The sequence below is a fragment of the Myotis daubentonii genome, chromosome 21, assembly GCF_963259705.1.
Source record: "Myotis daubentonii chromosome 21, mMyoDau2.1, whole genome shotgun sequence".
Lineage (NCBI taxonomy): Eukaryota > Metazoa > Chordata > Mammalia > Chiroptera > Vespertilionidae > Myotis > Myotis daubentonii.
In genome coordinates, this window is record NC_081860.1 from 6348237 (window position 1) to 6364324 (window position 16088).

Genomic DNA, 16088 nt, shown 5'->3' on the forward strand with positions numbered 1-16088 from the left:
CCACAATCAATATTCATTCTCTGACCTTTTTTCTGCTTTCAGGTTGTTGGAATAAAAAGGATGATGATGAGGCCTGTTTTATTCAGAGCGTATCTATAGAAGGAGAGTCACAAGTCAGAGCTTCTAAGACACCTCCAGCACCCCAGAAGAACCATCCTTGTAAGCAGTGTTTCTCGGTGTTAAAAGATATTTTGCACCTGAATGACTTACAAGCAGCACACTTGGAGCACAAAGACTTCTTCAGTGAGGCATTTGTGAGAGACTTCTGTTTCAGTGCAAACCCTCACCAGCAACACAGGGATGCCAGGGGAAAGACGTTCTGGAAAGAAGCTATGGACAAGGCCTCATTTGTGACCAGGTGCAGCTTCAACTTATCAAAGGTGCCTTCAAACAGCAGGGTGGTTGGGGAAGATTCCCAAACTCCCTCAGAGCTTCTCCAGCAACAGGGAACTCATAAAATAAGGAGCAACACCATGGCAGTGAGAATTCACAGGAATTTCTCAGTGGAAAAAGTCCTCACCTGTGGGGAGATGTGAAAACGCTGCCAGCCACAGCCTCAACGTTGTTGAATGTCAGGGTGTGTGCTCTGGAGTGTGTGGAAAATGTAGGAAAAATTATAGACGAATCTTTAACCTCGTTCGACATAAAAGAGTTCACACGGGAGAAAAGCGGTATGAGTGTACAGATTGTGGGAAGTCCTTCAGTCAGAGTTCCACCCTCATTCGACATCAGAGAGTTCACAATGGAGAAAAGCCATATGAATGTACAGATTGTGGGAAGTCCTTCAGTCGGAGTTCCACCCTCATTCAACACCACAGAGTTCACAGCAGAGAAAAGCCTTATGAGTGTAGTGAATGTAGGAAATCTTTTACGCGCAATAGTCACCTCTTTATCCACAAGAGAGTTCACACTGGAGAAAAACCTTATGGATGTGGTGAATGTGGGAAATCCTTTAGGCAAAATAGTCAGTTCCTTATCCACAAGAGAGTTCACACTGGAGAAAAACCTTATGAACGTTTTGAATGTGGGAAGTCCTTTAGCCAATATAGTCAGCTCCTTATCCACAAGAGAGTTCACACTGGAGAAAAACCTTATGGGTATAGTGAATGTGGGAAGTACTTTAGGGATAAGAGTCAGCTCCTTATCCACAATAGAGTTCACACTGGAGAAAAGCCTTATGTGTGTAGTGAATGTGGAAAGTCTTTTAGGCAAAATAGACATCTCATTATCCACAAGCTTGTTCACACTGGGGAAAAGCCTTATGAGTATACGGATTGTGGGAAATATTTTAGTCAAAGATATGGCCTTATGAGACACCTGCGAGTTCACACAGCAGAAAAGCCTTAAATGTGAAGGGAATGTTTCCTTAATCTTACTCAGAATAACAACCATGAAGGAGACTCTATGATACACAGTTGCCGAAATATGATCCCTTTTTATCGGGACAGACACTCTGCTAGATTCCTCCTAAGTTTCAGGTACAAGTGAGGCTTTAAGGAGCTACTTGAACTTGCCATTCTGTCCAGGCCTCCTATTTGATTGATGTCACTATGAGTGATTGTGGCTGAAGTGATTTCACCTCTAACACCTGGCTCATCTGAAGAGTGTGGATCAGTCAGAATCCCTGTGTGCTCTCTTGTGCTTTAATAAATTCTAAATACTCTTAACTCTTGGCAGGATCTTTATTCCTTTCTGTCTGACTAAGGTGTGGGCCTGGTCCAGAGTTTGTCCAGAACAGCCATCCTCAGAAAAGAAGTGGTATCTCTCTCAGGGAGTTCGTGGTTCTCACATGATGATGTGATGATTGGCTTATGTTCCATTTCACCAATTTGAACACTGCTGACTATGGTTTATGATATTTTGGTAAAGATGTTTTTCCTGTTGTACCTTTAATTGTAATGGTTCTATTCACTGCCTGCAATGTTTTGAAAACACTGTTGAGATTTGTCAGCATGTAGATGTGAACCAATAATGTGGGTATGTCAAACCTTCAGTACTTTGGAAAGGAGAACATGATGGCAGAAAATCATTCTTCTTCCAAAACTGGCTTATTTTGCATTGCTGCCCAAGGTGATGAATGAATGATTGCATACCTTTGTGGTCTTAATTTATAACCTGGTACCTTGGTTATGTGTGAGGTCAATGATCACCCAGAAGAATAGGCCTTTGCTGTCTTTCTGTGAAGAATATGAATTATGTTCTTTGTTCACAATATGTATTACTTAATTCTTATCAATGTTTAGGGGAACTCCTCCCCACATACTGCAAAGAATCAAGTGCCATGAAGTACGATATTTCATAGTCTTGTGACATTTGTTGTAAGACTCTGAGGTTAACCTACCATTGAGACAGAAACACTGTATTCATAGTGATGAGAGAGACTGCAGTAAATTATATGGAAAGTGTCTCTTTTGAACATAAATCCACAAATGTTCCTGGCCTGTGGCTTGTGTGACCTTTATGTACAGACTTTCTCAGTACCTTCAAAAATGCTTCCTGTAGCTGCAGTCATTGGCAGAGAAAATAATTTAATGGGTTTGTGGATTCCCCTGGTCTCTGTAAGGTGTTCACCACAAAGTCATTTCTCAATATGTAAGAACTAAAAGCTAAAGGAAGGATAATCCTGTAATCATTCCCAGGATGTGTCTTTTGTAACCAGTCAGCATTCCGGTTGATTCAATGGCAGTAGTCTTCACTGCTTGCCAACATTTGCTGCCACTGAGGCAAATATGTTCCTCACAGGAAATGAGCCCTGACAAGCAAGAAAGAGCACTTTTCTAATGTGTGTTATTTTGTGAGCCTTGATCTAGAGATAAAGCTTTGAAACATCACAGGTGAAATAAATTGATCTGTCACTATATTCAAGGTGTGGCATAAGTGGACTTTCAGTTATGAGAACATAAACCACAGCACTTGTTCTTTAAAAAATACCTTTATGTTATTTTTTTAGGAAAAGAGGAGGGAAGGGGGAGAGAGATAGATAAATATACATGAGCTGCCTCTTGCACACTCCCTACTGGGGCCACAGGTGGGGCTGTACACCGACCTGGAATTGAACCAGGATGTTTCAGTGCAGTGGTTGATACCCACCCAACTGAGGTACACGGTGAAAGCAGAGTTTATTCTGGTATTTTTATGTATTATTTTCCATACCAACAACTCTAAACCTACATTTCCCATACTCTACATTTTCCTCCTGCCCATTTATAATCCCTCTTTCTGACTTTCCCAGTCTTCCATGCAATCATTCATTTTCCATTCTTTACATTAGAGTAGTTCATATTTTTCATAATTTTATAGGCACTATAAGGTGTGTACTTTTAAACAAATACTGGTTTCCTTAATGCTACAGATATTTTGAGATTCAATACAAATGCTTATGTGAATATTGAATTTTTTTTATTGCTGACTAGTATTGTATTCTATGGATAACAACTTCACAAACCTACTACTCAATTGGTGTCACAGCGAGTATTTCTGGCTGAAGAGATTTCACCTCTAACACCTGGCTCACCTGAGGAGTGTGCATCAGTCACAACCCCTGTGTGATTAGGGGAAATGTATTCCGTGTTCTCACTTGTGCTTCAGAAAATTGTGATAACTCTGAGCTCTTGGCAGTATCTTCATTTCTTTATGTCTAACTAGAGAATGCACCTGATACAGGCTTCATACAGGGCACTCATCCTGAGCAAAAAAGTGCTACCTCTGTCAGGGACATTGTGGTTTGCACATTATGCTGTGATGAATTGTTTCAGGTTCTAATTCACCAACCTGCAATCCGCTTGCTGTCCTCTGTTCTAGATTATGATAATTCAGTAAAGGTGTGTTTTTTTTGCTTTGCACCTTTAATTTTGGGGATTATATTCACTGCCTGGGATGACTAGAAAGGAAAGTTGGAGAGGTGAACAGATGTGATGGGGTCCCAAATATTCTGTGCTTTGGAAGGCACATAGTAATGGCAGAAAATCAGTTTGTCCAATTTTGGCTTTTTTTACAACTTGTTCCCAAAGCCTTGAAAAATTATCTCCATGACTCTGTGGTTCTAATTTGCAGCCTGGTGCCTCTATTATTGGTGAGGTCATCGTTCACACTGGAAAGGAGGCCTTTGTTGTGTTTCTGTGCACAATATTAATTATAGTCTCTGGTCACAATAAGTATTACATAATTCTCAACAACGTTTAGGGGAATTCTTCCCCACATACACTAAAGGAGCCATGTCCTGTGATGTATGAAATTTCATACACTGGTGTCATTCTTTTGTTTTTTTTTTAATATTTTATTGATTTTTTACAGAGAGGAAGGGAGAGAGATAGAGAGCTAGAAACATCGATGAGAGAGAAACATCGATCAGCTGCCTCCTGCACATCCTCCACTGGGGATATGCCCTCAACCCAGGTACATGCCCTTGACCGGAATCGAACCCGGGACCCTTCAGTCCGCAGGCCAATGCTCTATCCACTGAGCCAAACCGGTTTCGGCTGGTGTCATTCTTTATATGTACTTTTTTAATTGATTTCAGAGTGGAAGGGAGAGGGAAAGAGAGATAGAAACATTAATGATGAGAGAGAATCATTGTTTTGCTGCCTCCTGCATGCCCCCTACTGGGGATCAAGCCTGCAATCTGAGAGTGTGCCCCTGACCAGAATTGTACCTGGGACCCTTCAGTCTGCAGGTTGATGCTCTATCAGCTGGGCCCTGGTGTCATTTTTTGTATGACTCTGAGGTTTAAGTATAACCACCAGTATGACAGAAACACTGCCTTCATAGTGAGTGTGAAAGATTGCAGTGAATTAGATGAAAAGTGCCTCTTCACTTTGGTGTTGTGGAATCAAATCAATATTAACACGATTGTTTTTTAAATGTTTTTATTGCATTTTTAGAGAGTGAGGGAGATGGAGAAACATCAATGATGAGGGAGAATCATTGATCAGTTGCCTCCTGCATGCACCCTGCAGGGATGGAGCTCTGCAACCTCGGCCTGTGCCTGAGCTGTAATCAAACCAGTGATCTCATGGTTCATGGGTCCAAGTCAAAGCACTGAACCATGTCATGTGGCAACCTATTCTTTTATTATTGATTATTGACTCTATTACAGATGTTGCCAATTTCCCCCGTCTCCATCCCCTTTGCCTCCCTCTACCCTGGCCCCACTGCTTCTAGGCCCTCACCACATTATTGTCTCTGTCCTTGGGCTATGCATATATGATTACACTTTAAAAATATAGTTTTACTGATTTTAGAGAGAGGGAGGGAGAAGGAGAGATAAAAACATGAATGATGAGAGAGAATCACTGATTAGCTGCCTCCTGCACGTACCTCTCCCCTATCTGAGAATTGAACCTACAACCCATGTATGTTCCCTGACCAGGAATAGAACCATGACCTCCTGGTTCATAGGTTGCCGCTCAACCATTGAGTCACACCAGCTGCGCTATATTATTTAAAAATTAAAAAAACAATGTATTTATTGTTGCTAGTATTACAGATGTCTCCTATTTCCCCCTGTGCATATATTCTTTGGGGGATCTCTCCCAGTCCTCCCCAGGCCCCACTCCTGGGAGATCTGCCAGTCTGTTCCAGTTAACCAGGCCTCTGGCCCCATCTTGTCCTTCCCCAGGGCCACTTGCTGAACCGCATCACCTTTATTCACTAGTGTCATTGGCCTGGATGCTAGCCCTCCCCTTGGCATTTGAGCAAACTACATTACCCAGAAAGGAATGGGCCCACGTGGGCGGAGCTAACGGGTGGTTTTGGTGTCAGTGCATCCGGTTAGGGCGGGACTTCCACCTTCCTCCTCCTGGCGGGCATTTTGACCTGTTCAGTTCAAGGACTCACAGGCCTCAGCCCACTGGACGTGAGTAGGAGGAGGCCTAGGAGGTAGGGTCCTTGCTGTGCGGGGTGTGTCTGAGGCTGGTTGGGCACCAACAGGCTGGGAGTGGGCCCTCCGTCCCTCCGGGACTCCTCTCTGCCCACAGCGTTCCCGCAGCCTGACCCCCTTTAACCCCTCAGCCTTGGGGACCAGCGCCTCTCAGGTCCCGCCGCCCAGGAAGCCGCATCCAGAACAGTGAGTCTCTCCTGGGTGACACAGGGTGTGATGGGGGATGAGGGCTACAGGCTGCAGTGCCACCTTCTAAGGACACGGTGGTGGGGCTGAGGCGGGAGGATTAGGAAAACCCAGGCCTGTTTTGGGTGTAAAGGCAACAAAGAGATGAAGTGTGGTTTTGCACGAGGAGGTTTACTTTCACTCTCAGAACGCTGGGAGCATAGATGGTTGTGACAAAAGGAGGGACATTTTGTGGGGTAAGATTCTAACTTTTCCTGACATTGCTCACAGAAAGGACCGACTAGAAGACAGAGGACAGGAAGGTGAAGTCCTGTAAATGGTCAGGTAACTGGCAAGAGTGAGCACTGAGGACTGAGCCCTGAGATAACAGGCATCTGGAGGGCACCTGGCCTGTGGGCTGGGCAAGGGCACTGAGCAGCCTGAGCCCATAGATCCTGGCGGTGTTTGCCAGGCTCTCAACAGACCATTTTCTTTACAGGAATTCCTACAAATGCAGAATGAGTTGGGTGTACTGCACGGTGAAGATAATTTCAGGGCTTCACACTCTGGTGGCCTCTGAGATAGTTGCGTCCAGGGGCTGTCCCGCTGCTCTTGTATCCCTTGGACCTGGGGACTGTGAACAGACACTAAGCCCAGACTCCTAAGGTCATGACTAGGGCTTCCTGTAGTGGACCTTGTTTTTAGCAACCAGTGTACTGAGTGGTAGATCCTGCAGGGCATTGGTTACAGATTGTGCAAAGGCTTGTAGGGAAGAGTGAGCTGATTTAGGAACCGGCAGATACTTAAATATATATATATATATATACATATATATATATATATATATGTGTGTGTAAATTTTCGATATAGAAAGGAAGGGAGAGGGAGAGGGACAGAGAAACGCTGATAAGCAAGAAACAAGGATTGGTTACAGCCTTCACAGTCCCTATTGTGGATCTAGCCTATAACCAAGGCATGTGACTTCACCACTGCGTGGGTCTATAGCAGTGCTGGCGAACCTTTTGAGCTCAGCGTGTGATTCTCTCTCATCATTGATGTTTCTATCTCTCGCTCCCTCTCCCTCTCTGAAATCAATAAAAATATATTTTAAAAAATATATAGGAAATCATGATCAGGTTGGTAAAAGTTGTGGTAGCTCAGAAGGGCAGTGTGAGCCTGAGGTCTAGCATTCCTGCTGGGGCCACTGTGGAAGGTGGGTATCACGACACAGCAGAGAGATAGCAGTTGTCATGTAGAGTGTGGGGGAGAGGTAATCATTTTGCTGTGGCCAAGGCCTTTAAAAGAGAATGGACCTGATATTATTTAGAGGCTGAAGAGTTATTCAAACAAAGTGAGACTGGGACTGGTACATATTAACTTCTCTAAACACTCACCAGGATTTTGTTGTGACCCTTGGTGTGGCCTGGTTTTGGCGACTTGCAGACAGTCTTGTGGATTAGCTTAGAGGCTTGAGTGGTCATCTGTGAAACTCACTGGGCATTGTCAGAATGCCATCGGTTGTGGGACTTGAGTTGCGGTTAAGTGAGAGATGTTGGTAAGCATTCTCTGGACAACAAATGCTGAGTTAACTCAGATGCCAAGGAGAGCACAGTGGGGGCTGGGGCTGAGGGAGTGCAGGTGTGAACGACGTATGGAAAAGAGTGATGTGCACTTGAAGAGGGAATGTGAATTTATGGCCACAGCCCCCTTATATTGACATAAGAGTGAATGAGGAGCGAGTCCATTTCTGGTGGTGTCTGGATGATTCAGTACAGTGACTTTTAGGGTGATTGCCTGTAATGAGGGGTGTTTTGGTGCTACATTCTAGGTACAGAGCTTCGTTGCCATTTAAATAACCACCTGCCTTTTTTTGTTGAGGGTGACACACAGATTGATAGGAATGAGCTAGCCTACATCAGTATTACCCAGGCTTCAAAATCTCCACGGAATGGGTAAGGGAGAAGGGTAAGGGGTAAGAGATTGTGGATGTGGTGAAATATAATTTTGGAAAAAAGTGATTTGGAAACTATTTGTCCTCACCACAGCAAATTTGCATTACCTTTGAAGTTGTGCTTCTGAGAATGAAGCTGTGTGAGACAAGTGTTGTTGAAAGAACTCTGTGCAACAGGTAGTGCGAAGCCATGGCCTCCGTACCCTGTATTGGGTTCAAGAGGGTGCAGTGTGATGCCATGTATTTGGTGTCTTTGAGAAATAATATGAGGGTATTGCCTGACAAAACCAGTATCAAATCGCTCTCACTGTCTTTATGGCCAGCATCTCTCTTTAACCTATGGTTTTGACACCCACTCTGCTGATAAAAGTCAGTGTGGTGTACACAGGAGTCCATAGCTGAGGTGTCTTACCTGCCTTTATTATACTGGGAAGACAAAATGTCAGTAAGAATATAAGAAGACAGTGACTTTCATGGGATGAAGGCCTGGTATTTTCTCTGATGTGTGGAGTGGACCTAGCAGATGGATGTGGAGGGTGGGGAGTATGACAGACTAAGAATCTTGGGAGTGAAGCTGATCTTGGGCTGTACTGCCCCCATTATGACGGGATATGATCTTTGAGGACATGGCCATTGTCTTCTCTGAGGAGGAATGGGGGCTCCTTGATGAGGCTCAGAGACTTCTGTACTATGATATGATGCTGGAAGTGTTTGCACTTGTGTCATCTGTAGGTAAGACCTTGATGTCCTCCCAGTGTCCTGAGGTGATGACCTCTCTTCCTTTATTCCTCAGGCAGAGCTTTCTCTCTCCCACAGTGGGATCATGGCCTGTGCTAATTTTAAGTTTCCCAACTGCCTTTTCAAATGTGCTGTGGCTGCCAGGTATGAGCTGGATGTACAGCCCTGAACAAAGGACTCCATGAACATCCCTAACATCTATTTCCTCAAAAGTAGAGGAAACAGAGAGTCAGGAGTCTTGCAGTGAACCTAATAGGTCCCAGCTTGCACTTTCTCTTCATGGGAGGCTGACAGTGTCCATATGCATGGCTTCAACTTCTGTACTCTTTCTCTGGGTAACAGTTCTTTGTGGCAACCTGGGTCATGTTATGGTCTTCACTTACATGAACTATGACTGTTTTTTTAAGGCTTTCATTCAATTGTTTGTAATATTCTCTTCCCTGAATACTATAGCAAGTTGTGTAGCTCTGGCCCAGTGATGACTGCTCACCTCTTCATCTCCTGTTTTTCTTCACTGGTGTCTCTGCAATCATCTGCAACATTGACGTGCACATGTGTTATGTGGTGCATATATGTGGTAATTAGTCCTCAAAACCAGCTACTCCTTTCTTGAATTTCACTTGGAGTAAGAGGGAGCCAACTTCTTGCTCAGCTTGCCCCCTTCCCCAGTCAACAAGCCCTTTTGAATGCTGTTCGTTGAAGGATTAGCCGGAGCTTCATATTCTAATCCATGTGGTGCTTGCCATATTTTGTGTCGTATATCTGGCGAGTCCTTTCTGTTTTGTCATCTTCATTAGCCCAGAAAGTTTCAAGAGCCTCTTATTAATCCTTCCTGCACATCTCTGATTTTCAGAGAATTGCATGTACCAACTGTGATGTGTAACACACCTTTGCAATGGGAATTCCCCCTGTCTCCACATTCAACATTCATTTTCTCACCCTTTCTCACTTTTTAGGTTGTTGGCACAACATGGGTGATAAGGAGGCCTGTTCTGGTCAAAGTGTATCTATACAAGGAGAGTCACAGGTCAGGGCTTCTATGACAGCTCCAGCCACCCAGAAGACCCTTCTGTGTAAGCGGTGTTTCTCTGTGTTACAACATATTTTGCACCTGACTGAGTCAGATGTAGCATATTTTCAGCAGAAAGCATTCTGTAGTGATGCATGTGTTGGAGACATCTGTTTCAGTGCAAACCCTCACTGTACTGGGCTGCATATCTGGCAATTTGACCAAAATGGGCGTGCTGTGCTGTCTGTTCCTAAAACACATAGATAGGAAGGTACTGACATCAGGCCAAGCCTTGAGATATGGTCTCATGGCCCCTTCCCGGCACTCTGTACTGTCTGTTCCTAGAACACATAGATAGGAAGGTAGTCACTTTATGATGCTATACTGTGTCGAGAAGTAATAATGTAAACAAGGCTTTGTAACTTTGTGGTTTTTGCAAATAAAAATGCTGTAATTCTTGTAGTCTGGGCTGCAGTTCAGCCTCTGCTCCGGCATGGTGCTGTAACTGTAGTCGGTGTTTATGGAAATCGGGGCTGCAGTTCAGCCTCTGCTTCGGAAGGGTGCTGTAACTGTAGCCAGCTGGCCAGCGTAATAAAGGCTCTTAAATTTAAATTCTGATTCGGTAGTCTATCTCACTGAGTGAACCCATAACATTTGGAGGTCCCAGCGAGATACCCCAATTCTCTGTGGGGAACGACTACCAAGGAGTCCTCAAGTCTCCGTTTTGGGATCCAGGGAGGCTGAGGAGACTCCACCCAAAACTTTCAATTCGGAAACCGAGCCACCTGGACTCTCGAGAGAGGTAAGGAAGACCTGTCCTTAAACAGGAATTGGGACGTCCCATGGAAGGACCTATACGGAGGTCTTGATGCAGCAGTACTCCTGGTCCTGATGTGCCCCACGACGGTGTTCCGGGTCTCAGGTTTGTGCCGCTTTAGGCTGCACCGGGTTTGTCTGTCTGGTGTTTGTTATTTTGGTATTTGTTGTCAAAAAGTCAGCTGCGTCTGTGTGCACCCCGCTGCAATGTTTTTTGAAAAATATTCAGGACTTCAAGGAGCGAGCTGCAGGTTCTGGTCAACCTTCGTTTGCATTTGTCTAGTTTGTTTTGTCTTTGTTCTTTGTTGTCTTTGTCTTTGTCTAAATGGGTTAGGGTCAGTCGCCTTCTTCGACTCCCTATCAATTAGGCCCACTCCAAGCGAGTGGAAGCGGAGCTTGATCACCTCCCGGGAAGCCATAGAGCTCCCTTAGGCAATTAGTCAGGAATTGGTGGAAGTCAAAAACTCAGACTGTCTGGTGTATGAATATAAGACGAGAGTCTGTGTGAAGCGAAAGCTACTTTATGCTGTCTGGCTGTACACATGAGAGTATTTGTTATCTCTTTCTGTTTCTCTATCCACTGAGCCAAACCAGCCAGGGCTACACAGATATTTTGAGATTCAACACAAAAGCTTATGTGAATATTGAATTTGTTTTGTTCTTGATTAGTATTGTATTCTATGAAAAACTACCTCATCTATTGATCTGTCGATAAAATTGGTTATTTCCAGGTTTGGGGTATTATAAATCAATCTGTTTGCAATATTTGCATTCAGTTATCTTTATAGATATGCATTCGACTAATCAGACTGTTGTAGTATAGGTGGATATTTCACATTTTAACATATGCAGAACTGTGACTTAAAATTGTCACGCACCTTGCCTTCCCACCCATACCTAGCATATAAAAATTCCAGTTTTTTTCAACCCTGCAAGGACAGGCAATGGTTAATCTTTTAAAATAGTAGGTCTGCAATTATCTATATATGAACTTGCTTTTGCTTTCATTTCATTTCTGAAGAATTTTTGGTGGTGAACATTTTTTCATACATTTACTTTCATTTTCTTTATCTCCTCTGCTCAGATGTTGACTTATAAATATGACTATTTTTAAAATTACTCATTATTTTAACCAATATCAGGACAGTTCACAATCTAAGACATGTGTTTGAATTTCACTCATTCCTCCATAACTGAATGACTTCTTGCTGTATGGAACTATGGGTTTTGAATATTGTAAGGAAAATGTTTTTCTCAATTTTTCACCTATGTACAGTTTAAATCCACATGTATCATATACTTACAGGTTTCATATGCATTATTCACATTCTCCACCACACTTTTCTAAGTATAAGCATTCAGTAACACATTCAGTGAAGTCTAGGTTTGTGATCTTTGTTGACTTCCCTCATGTAAATACCCTCTTTGTGGTTAGTTTCAAAATTCCAAAATGATGGCCATGAACAAGGATATGATAAGATATTTCAGTAGGCAAATCATCATATTTTATTTCCCCCATATGATAAAGTAGCAGTCGGTATCCGCAAAAACATCTATATATCTAAAAGCCTAATATGCAGATTGTCCCCACAAGAGTTTGACTGGGAGACTGGCCACTCATATGACATGTGATGGCCACCAGAGGCCAGCATGGAATGTAGGAAGTCCCCCGCTGGCAGCCTGAAGGCCCCGATCAGCACTGACTGCTGCCCAGGTTTGGGACGCTACTCATGCATGCATTTTGTGCACCAGGCCTCCAGTTTATAATAAAATAGTAAACTAATTGGGAAATGCAGGTGGTAAATATTTCTTTATAGTTTTGTTTACATATTATTGATTTTAAAAATACATTTCAAAATGTTTTTATTGATTTCAGAGAGGTTAGGGAAAGAGAGAGACATAGAAATATCAATGATGAGAGAGAATCATTGATAGGCTGCCTCCCACAGACCACTGACTGGGGTGGAACCCACCGTTCAGCATGTGCTTTGACCAGGAAGCTGACGATAGTCACCGTGGTTGGTTTTGACAACCCGGATGAGAAAGTGGGGTCATGGCTGAACTGTGGGTACTGTTGACGGTCTTGTCCTTCACTGCAGGAGGCCTCACAGTTTGCCTTGAGGCCCTGACTGCCTTCTGATGGGTACCTCTGTACCAGAGGGAACTTTTCAGAACTGAATACAAATAAAAAGTCCAGTTGCTGTCACTTTTGCTTCAAGGTGTATCTGTAAGGTTCTTTAATATACACACCACAATGATAGTACCCCAGAAGAAAATGACTTACACAGAGGCATCCACAGAAGTTCAGAGGATCTACCCAAAATTCACAACAATGGGACAGGACATGCAATAAAAGAGACAAAATTTGAGATAATGAACAGCCTCAGACATTCACAATAAATCAGGCTCAATAAATCATATTTAGAAAGCCAAAATCAGCCTCCAAGATGCCGCTATTGCATTCCTGTTTTTTAAGTAAGACTGCAAGACCTGGCCAGTTAACTCATTGCTTAGAGCTTTGGCTTACGAGACAATGGTCTCTGGTTCCATTACGGTCAAGGGCAAAGACCTCAGTTTCAGGTTGAATAACAGGGCCATGTCAGGGCACATAAGGGAGGCAAGCCATTGAAGTGTCTCTCTCTTGCGGATGTTTCTCTCCCTCTCTCTCTTTCTCTCTCTCCACATCCTCCTACCATTCAACTCTCTCTAGAAGTAAATGGAAAAAGAATTGTAGGGTCTGGGGGGGAAAAGAAAACAGAAAGACTGCTAGTTGGCCGATTCATGCTTCCAACTTAGTGTTTTTAGACAATAGAAACAGGGTTTCTCTAGGGAAAACAGTTTCTACTACACCATGGGGTCTGCATTCTCCAGTTTCCAAAGTTATGTTGCAATCCCTCAGAATCACCTTCTCTCACAGGTAAGTTAATATTTATCACTCAAACACTAACCTAACTTAAGAAAGGAACAGATTATTTTATTCAAAAAGCATTGGGGATTTTTGTACTTAAATGAAAGCAATGAGGGGATCAAGACGATAGCACAAATTGTGTGGGTTTATTCTGAGATTCCTGGTCTTCATTCTAGTAGCCTCTTATGTGAAAGAAGACAGACTTCCACTGAGATCAGATGATTCTGGTAAATGTTCTTTATATAGTTGTATGTTTTACTTATCAAACTGTTGAAGTATAGGTGAATGTTTTACCTTTTCATATATGCAGAACTGTGCTCAGAGAACATATGCCCCGTATGCACTTCTCCTGGCCCTACCACCTCTTCCCAGGCTTTTTCTGGTAGACTATAGTGACCCCCCTCACTTCACATTTCTGTCTTATCATCTGTTGTACCAACCCTGCCCCATTGTTTTTGGGATGTCCTCCACTAGAACTCTAGCTCCCAAAGAGAGAGAACTAGATACTTCCTGTATCATCAGTGTCCACACACTCAGTCCTTAAAGGTCGCAGCTGTGCCTTTCTGAGAAAGCTGCCTTCCATGAACCCTAATTCATAATCTGAAGAATATGGATGAATATGAGGCAACGCTGAGGGGAAGAACTCATAGGACCATAATTATCCATTTTAGGAATATGGAACTGGACATCCCTGGAGAGGACAGGGACAGTCCTATGAACTCCTGGTCCCTGGAGAACAGGTCACATCCTTGCCCATGTGACAAAAGGTGTGATGGGGAAAAGAGGTTCATAGGCTGCAATACCTCCATGCGAGGACGTGACGGTGTGACCGAACCGGGAGAATTTGGGAAACCCAGTGCTTGTTTTGTGTCTAAAGGAACAAAGAAGATGAGGCAGAGTTTGGCACGAGTTGTTTACTTTTATTCTCAGGAAAATGGGGATATGAATGGTCCTGACCAAAAGAGGGACATTGTGTAAGGAAGTTCTTTAAACTTTTCCGAAAGCAGCTCAAAGAAGGAACAGACTAGAAGAGAGATGATAGCAGTTGGGGACAGGAGGCAGAAGTCCTATAAAAGATAAGGTAACTGGCAAGAATGTGCACTGAAGACTGAGTCTTGAAGTAATGTGGTCATCTCCAGGACACATGGGCCTGTTGACTGGGAAACAGTGCTGAGCAGTCTGAGCCCATGGATCCTGGGGTTGGTGGCCAGAATCTCAACACATCTTTCTCCGAACACAGATTCCTGCAAATGCACGGTGGTTTAAGGATGCTGTTTTGTGGAACTGATATCAGGGCCTCACAGTCTTACAACTTCTGAGATAGTGTTATCCTGGGATTGTCTGGCCTCTCTTCTGGCACTTATATCTGGGGACCTTGATGAGACACCAAGCCCAGAATTTTAAGTACATGTCTAAGTTTGTCTGAAATGGTCCCTGTTTTTGGCAAAAAGTGGAATCAGTTGTGAGTAGACCTTCCGGTCATAGGTTCCTTCATTTGCAAAGACTTAGAGTGAAGACTGAGCTCATTCAGGAACCAACCAGCGTCCTTTAAAAAAAAAGTTTTTATTGATTCCTGAAAGAAAGGGAGAAGGGGAAATAGAAACCAGAATGATCACGGAGAATCATTGGTGGGCTGACTCCTGTAAGACCCCCACTGGGGATCAAGCCCACAAGCCTGGCATGTGCCCCTGATGAGAATCAAACCCAAGACCCTTCAGTTCACAGTCTGGTGCTCTATCCACTGAGCAAACCAGCTGGGGCTTGTGTCCATTTTTTAAAAAATAGGAACTGGTAACAATGGGACAGGAGTGAGGTCTAGAGGAGCTTGTGAAACTTTTGTAGTCTGTTCTGCAGGTGATGGGAGTAACAGAAGATTTGGAGAAGCAGAGGCAGGTGATCTGACCCAGGTTTCATTAGACTTCCGGTGGCTTAAGAATAACAAAGCAAATGGCTGTGAGGTAGGTGGTAGAAAGTCTAGGATGGAGGTTGCTGTGGTGAGCATGAAGGTTAGTGGCCCATGCTGGTGACTGTGGCGGTGAAATAAGCTGTTGGATTCTGGGTTTGTGTTTTATGTGCAGCGAAGTGGATTTTCTAATTTTCAGGCTGAGAGAGAGGTAAGAGCCAGGGATGACTTGAAGGTTTGCATTTGGAGCTACAGGTATGGAAGCACCATCAACTGAGATGCAGATATTCAGAGTACAAGTGTAATGTTAATTGAGGATACCAAACTCATTTTTTATCTGTTTTGGTGTGCGATATTTCAGAGATTACTTCATGAGCATGTGGTACTCTGAGGAGAAGTTCAGGTTGAAAAGTCCTTTAAAGTCGGGGTATAGTGAGCAGGGTAGAGTTGTACATCATCTTTTTAAAAACTTTTTTTTGCTGTTTAATTGGAGACAAAGAGCAATTAAAACAAGATAAGAATGCAGCTGTTGCATCTTTACTTGTGAATCACACACCAAGATTGTGTTGAGAGCTTTAGTGTGGTCAGTAGTCTGACTAATTTACATACGGGAATGAGTGGTCATATGTGAGACACACTGGACCTGGGAGAGAGGGCCATAGGTGATCTGACTTGAGTGCTGATGGCTGTGACTGGTGAAGGGACATCAAGTGCAGCACC

At 43.5% G+C, this 16088-nt stretch overlaps 1 protein-coding gene and 1 pseudogene across 1 annotated transcript in view; both read left to right on the plus strand.

Annotated features, from left to right (window-relative positions):
* Positions 1-1005, plus strand: part of LOC132222928 (zinc finger protein 420-like) — a gene marked incomplete at both ends in the record, with an annotated part of 75847 nt that extends 74842 nt beyond the window's left edge. The window contains 1 exon segment of the mRNA XM_059678284.1: positions 789-1005. Within this exon segment, the coding sequence (XP_059534267.1) occupies positions 789-1005 (217 nt within the window).
* A 6166-nt stretch (positions 1006-7171) lies between these two features.
* LOC132223034 (zinc finger protein 501-like) overlaps positions 7172-16088 on the plus strand; it is a 47903-nt pseudogene continuing 38986 nt past the window's right edge.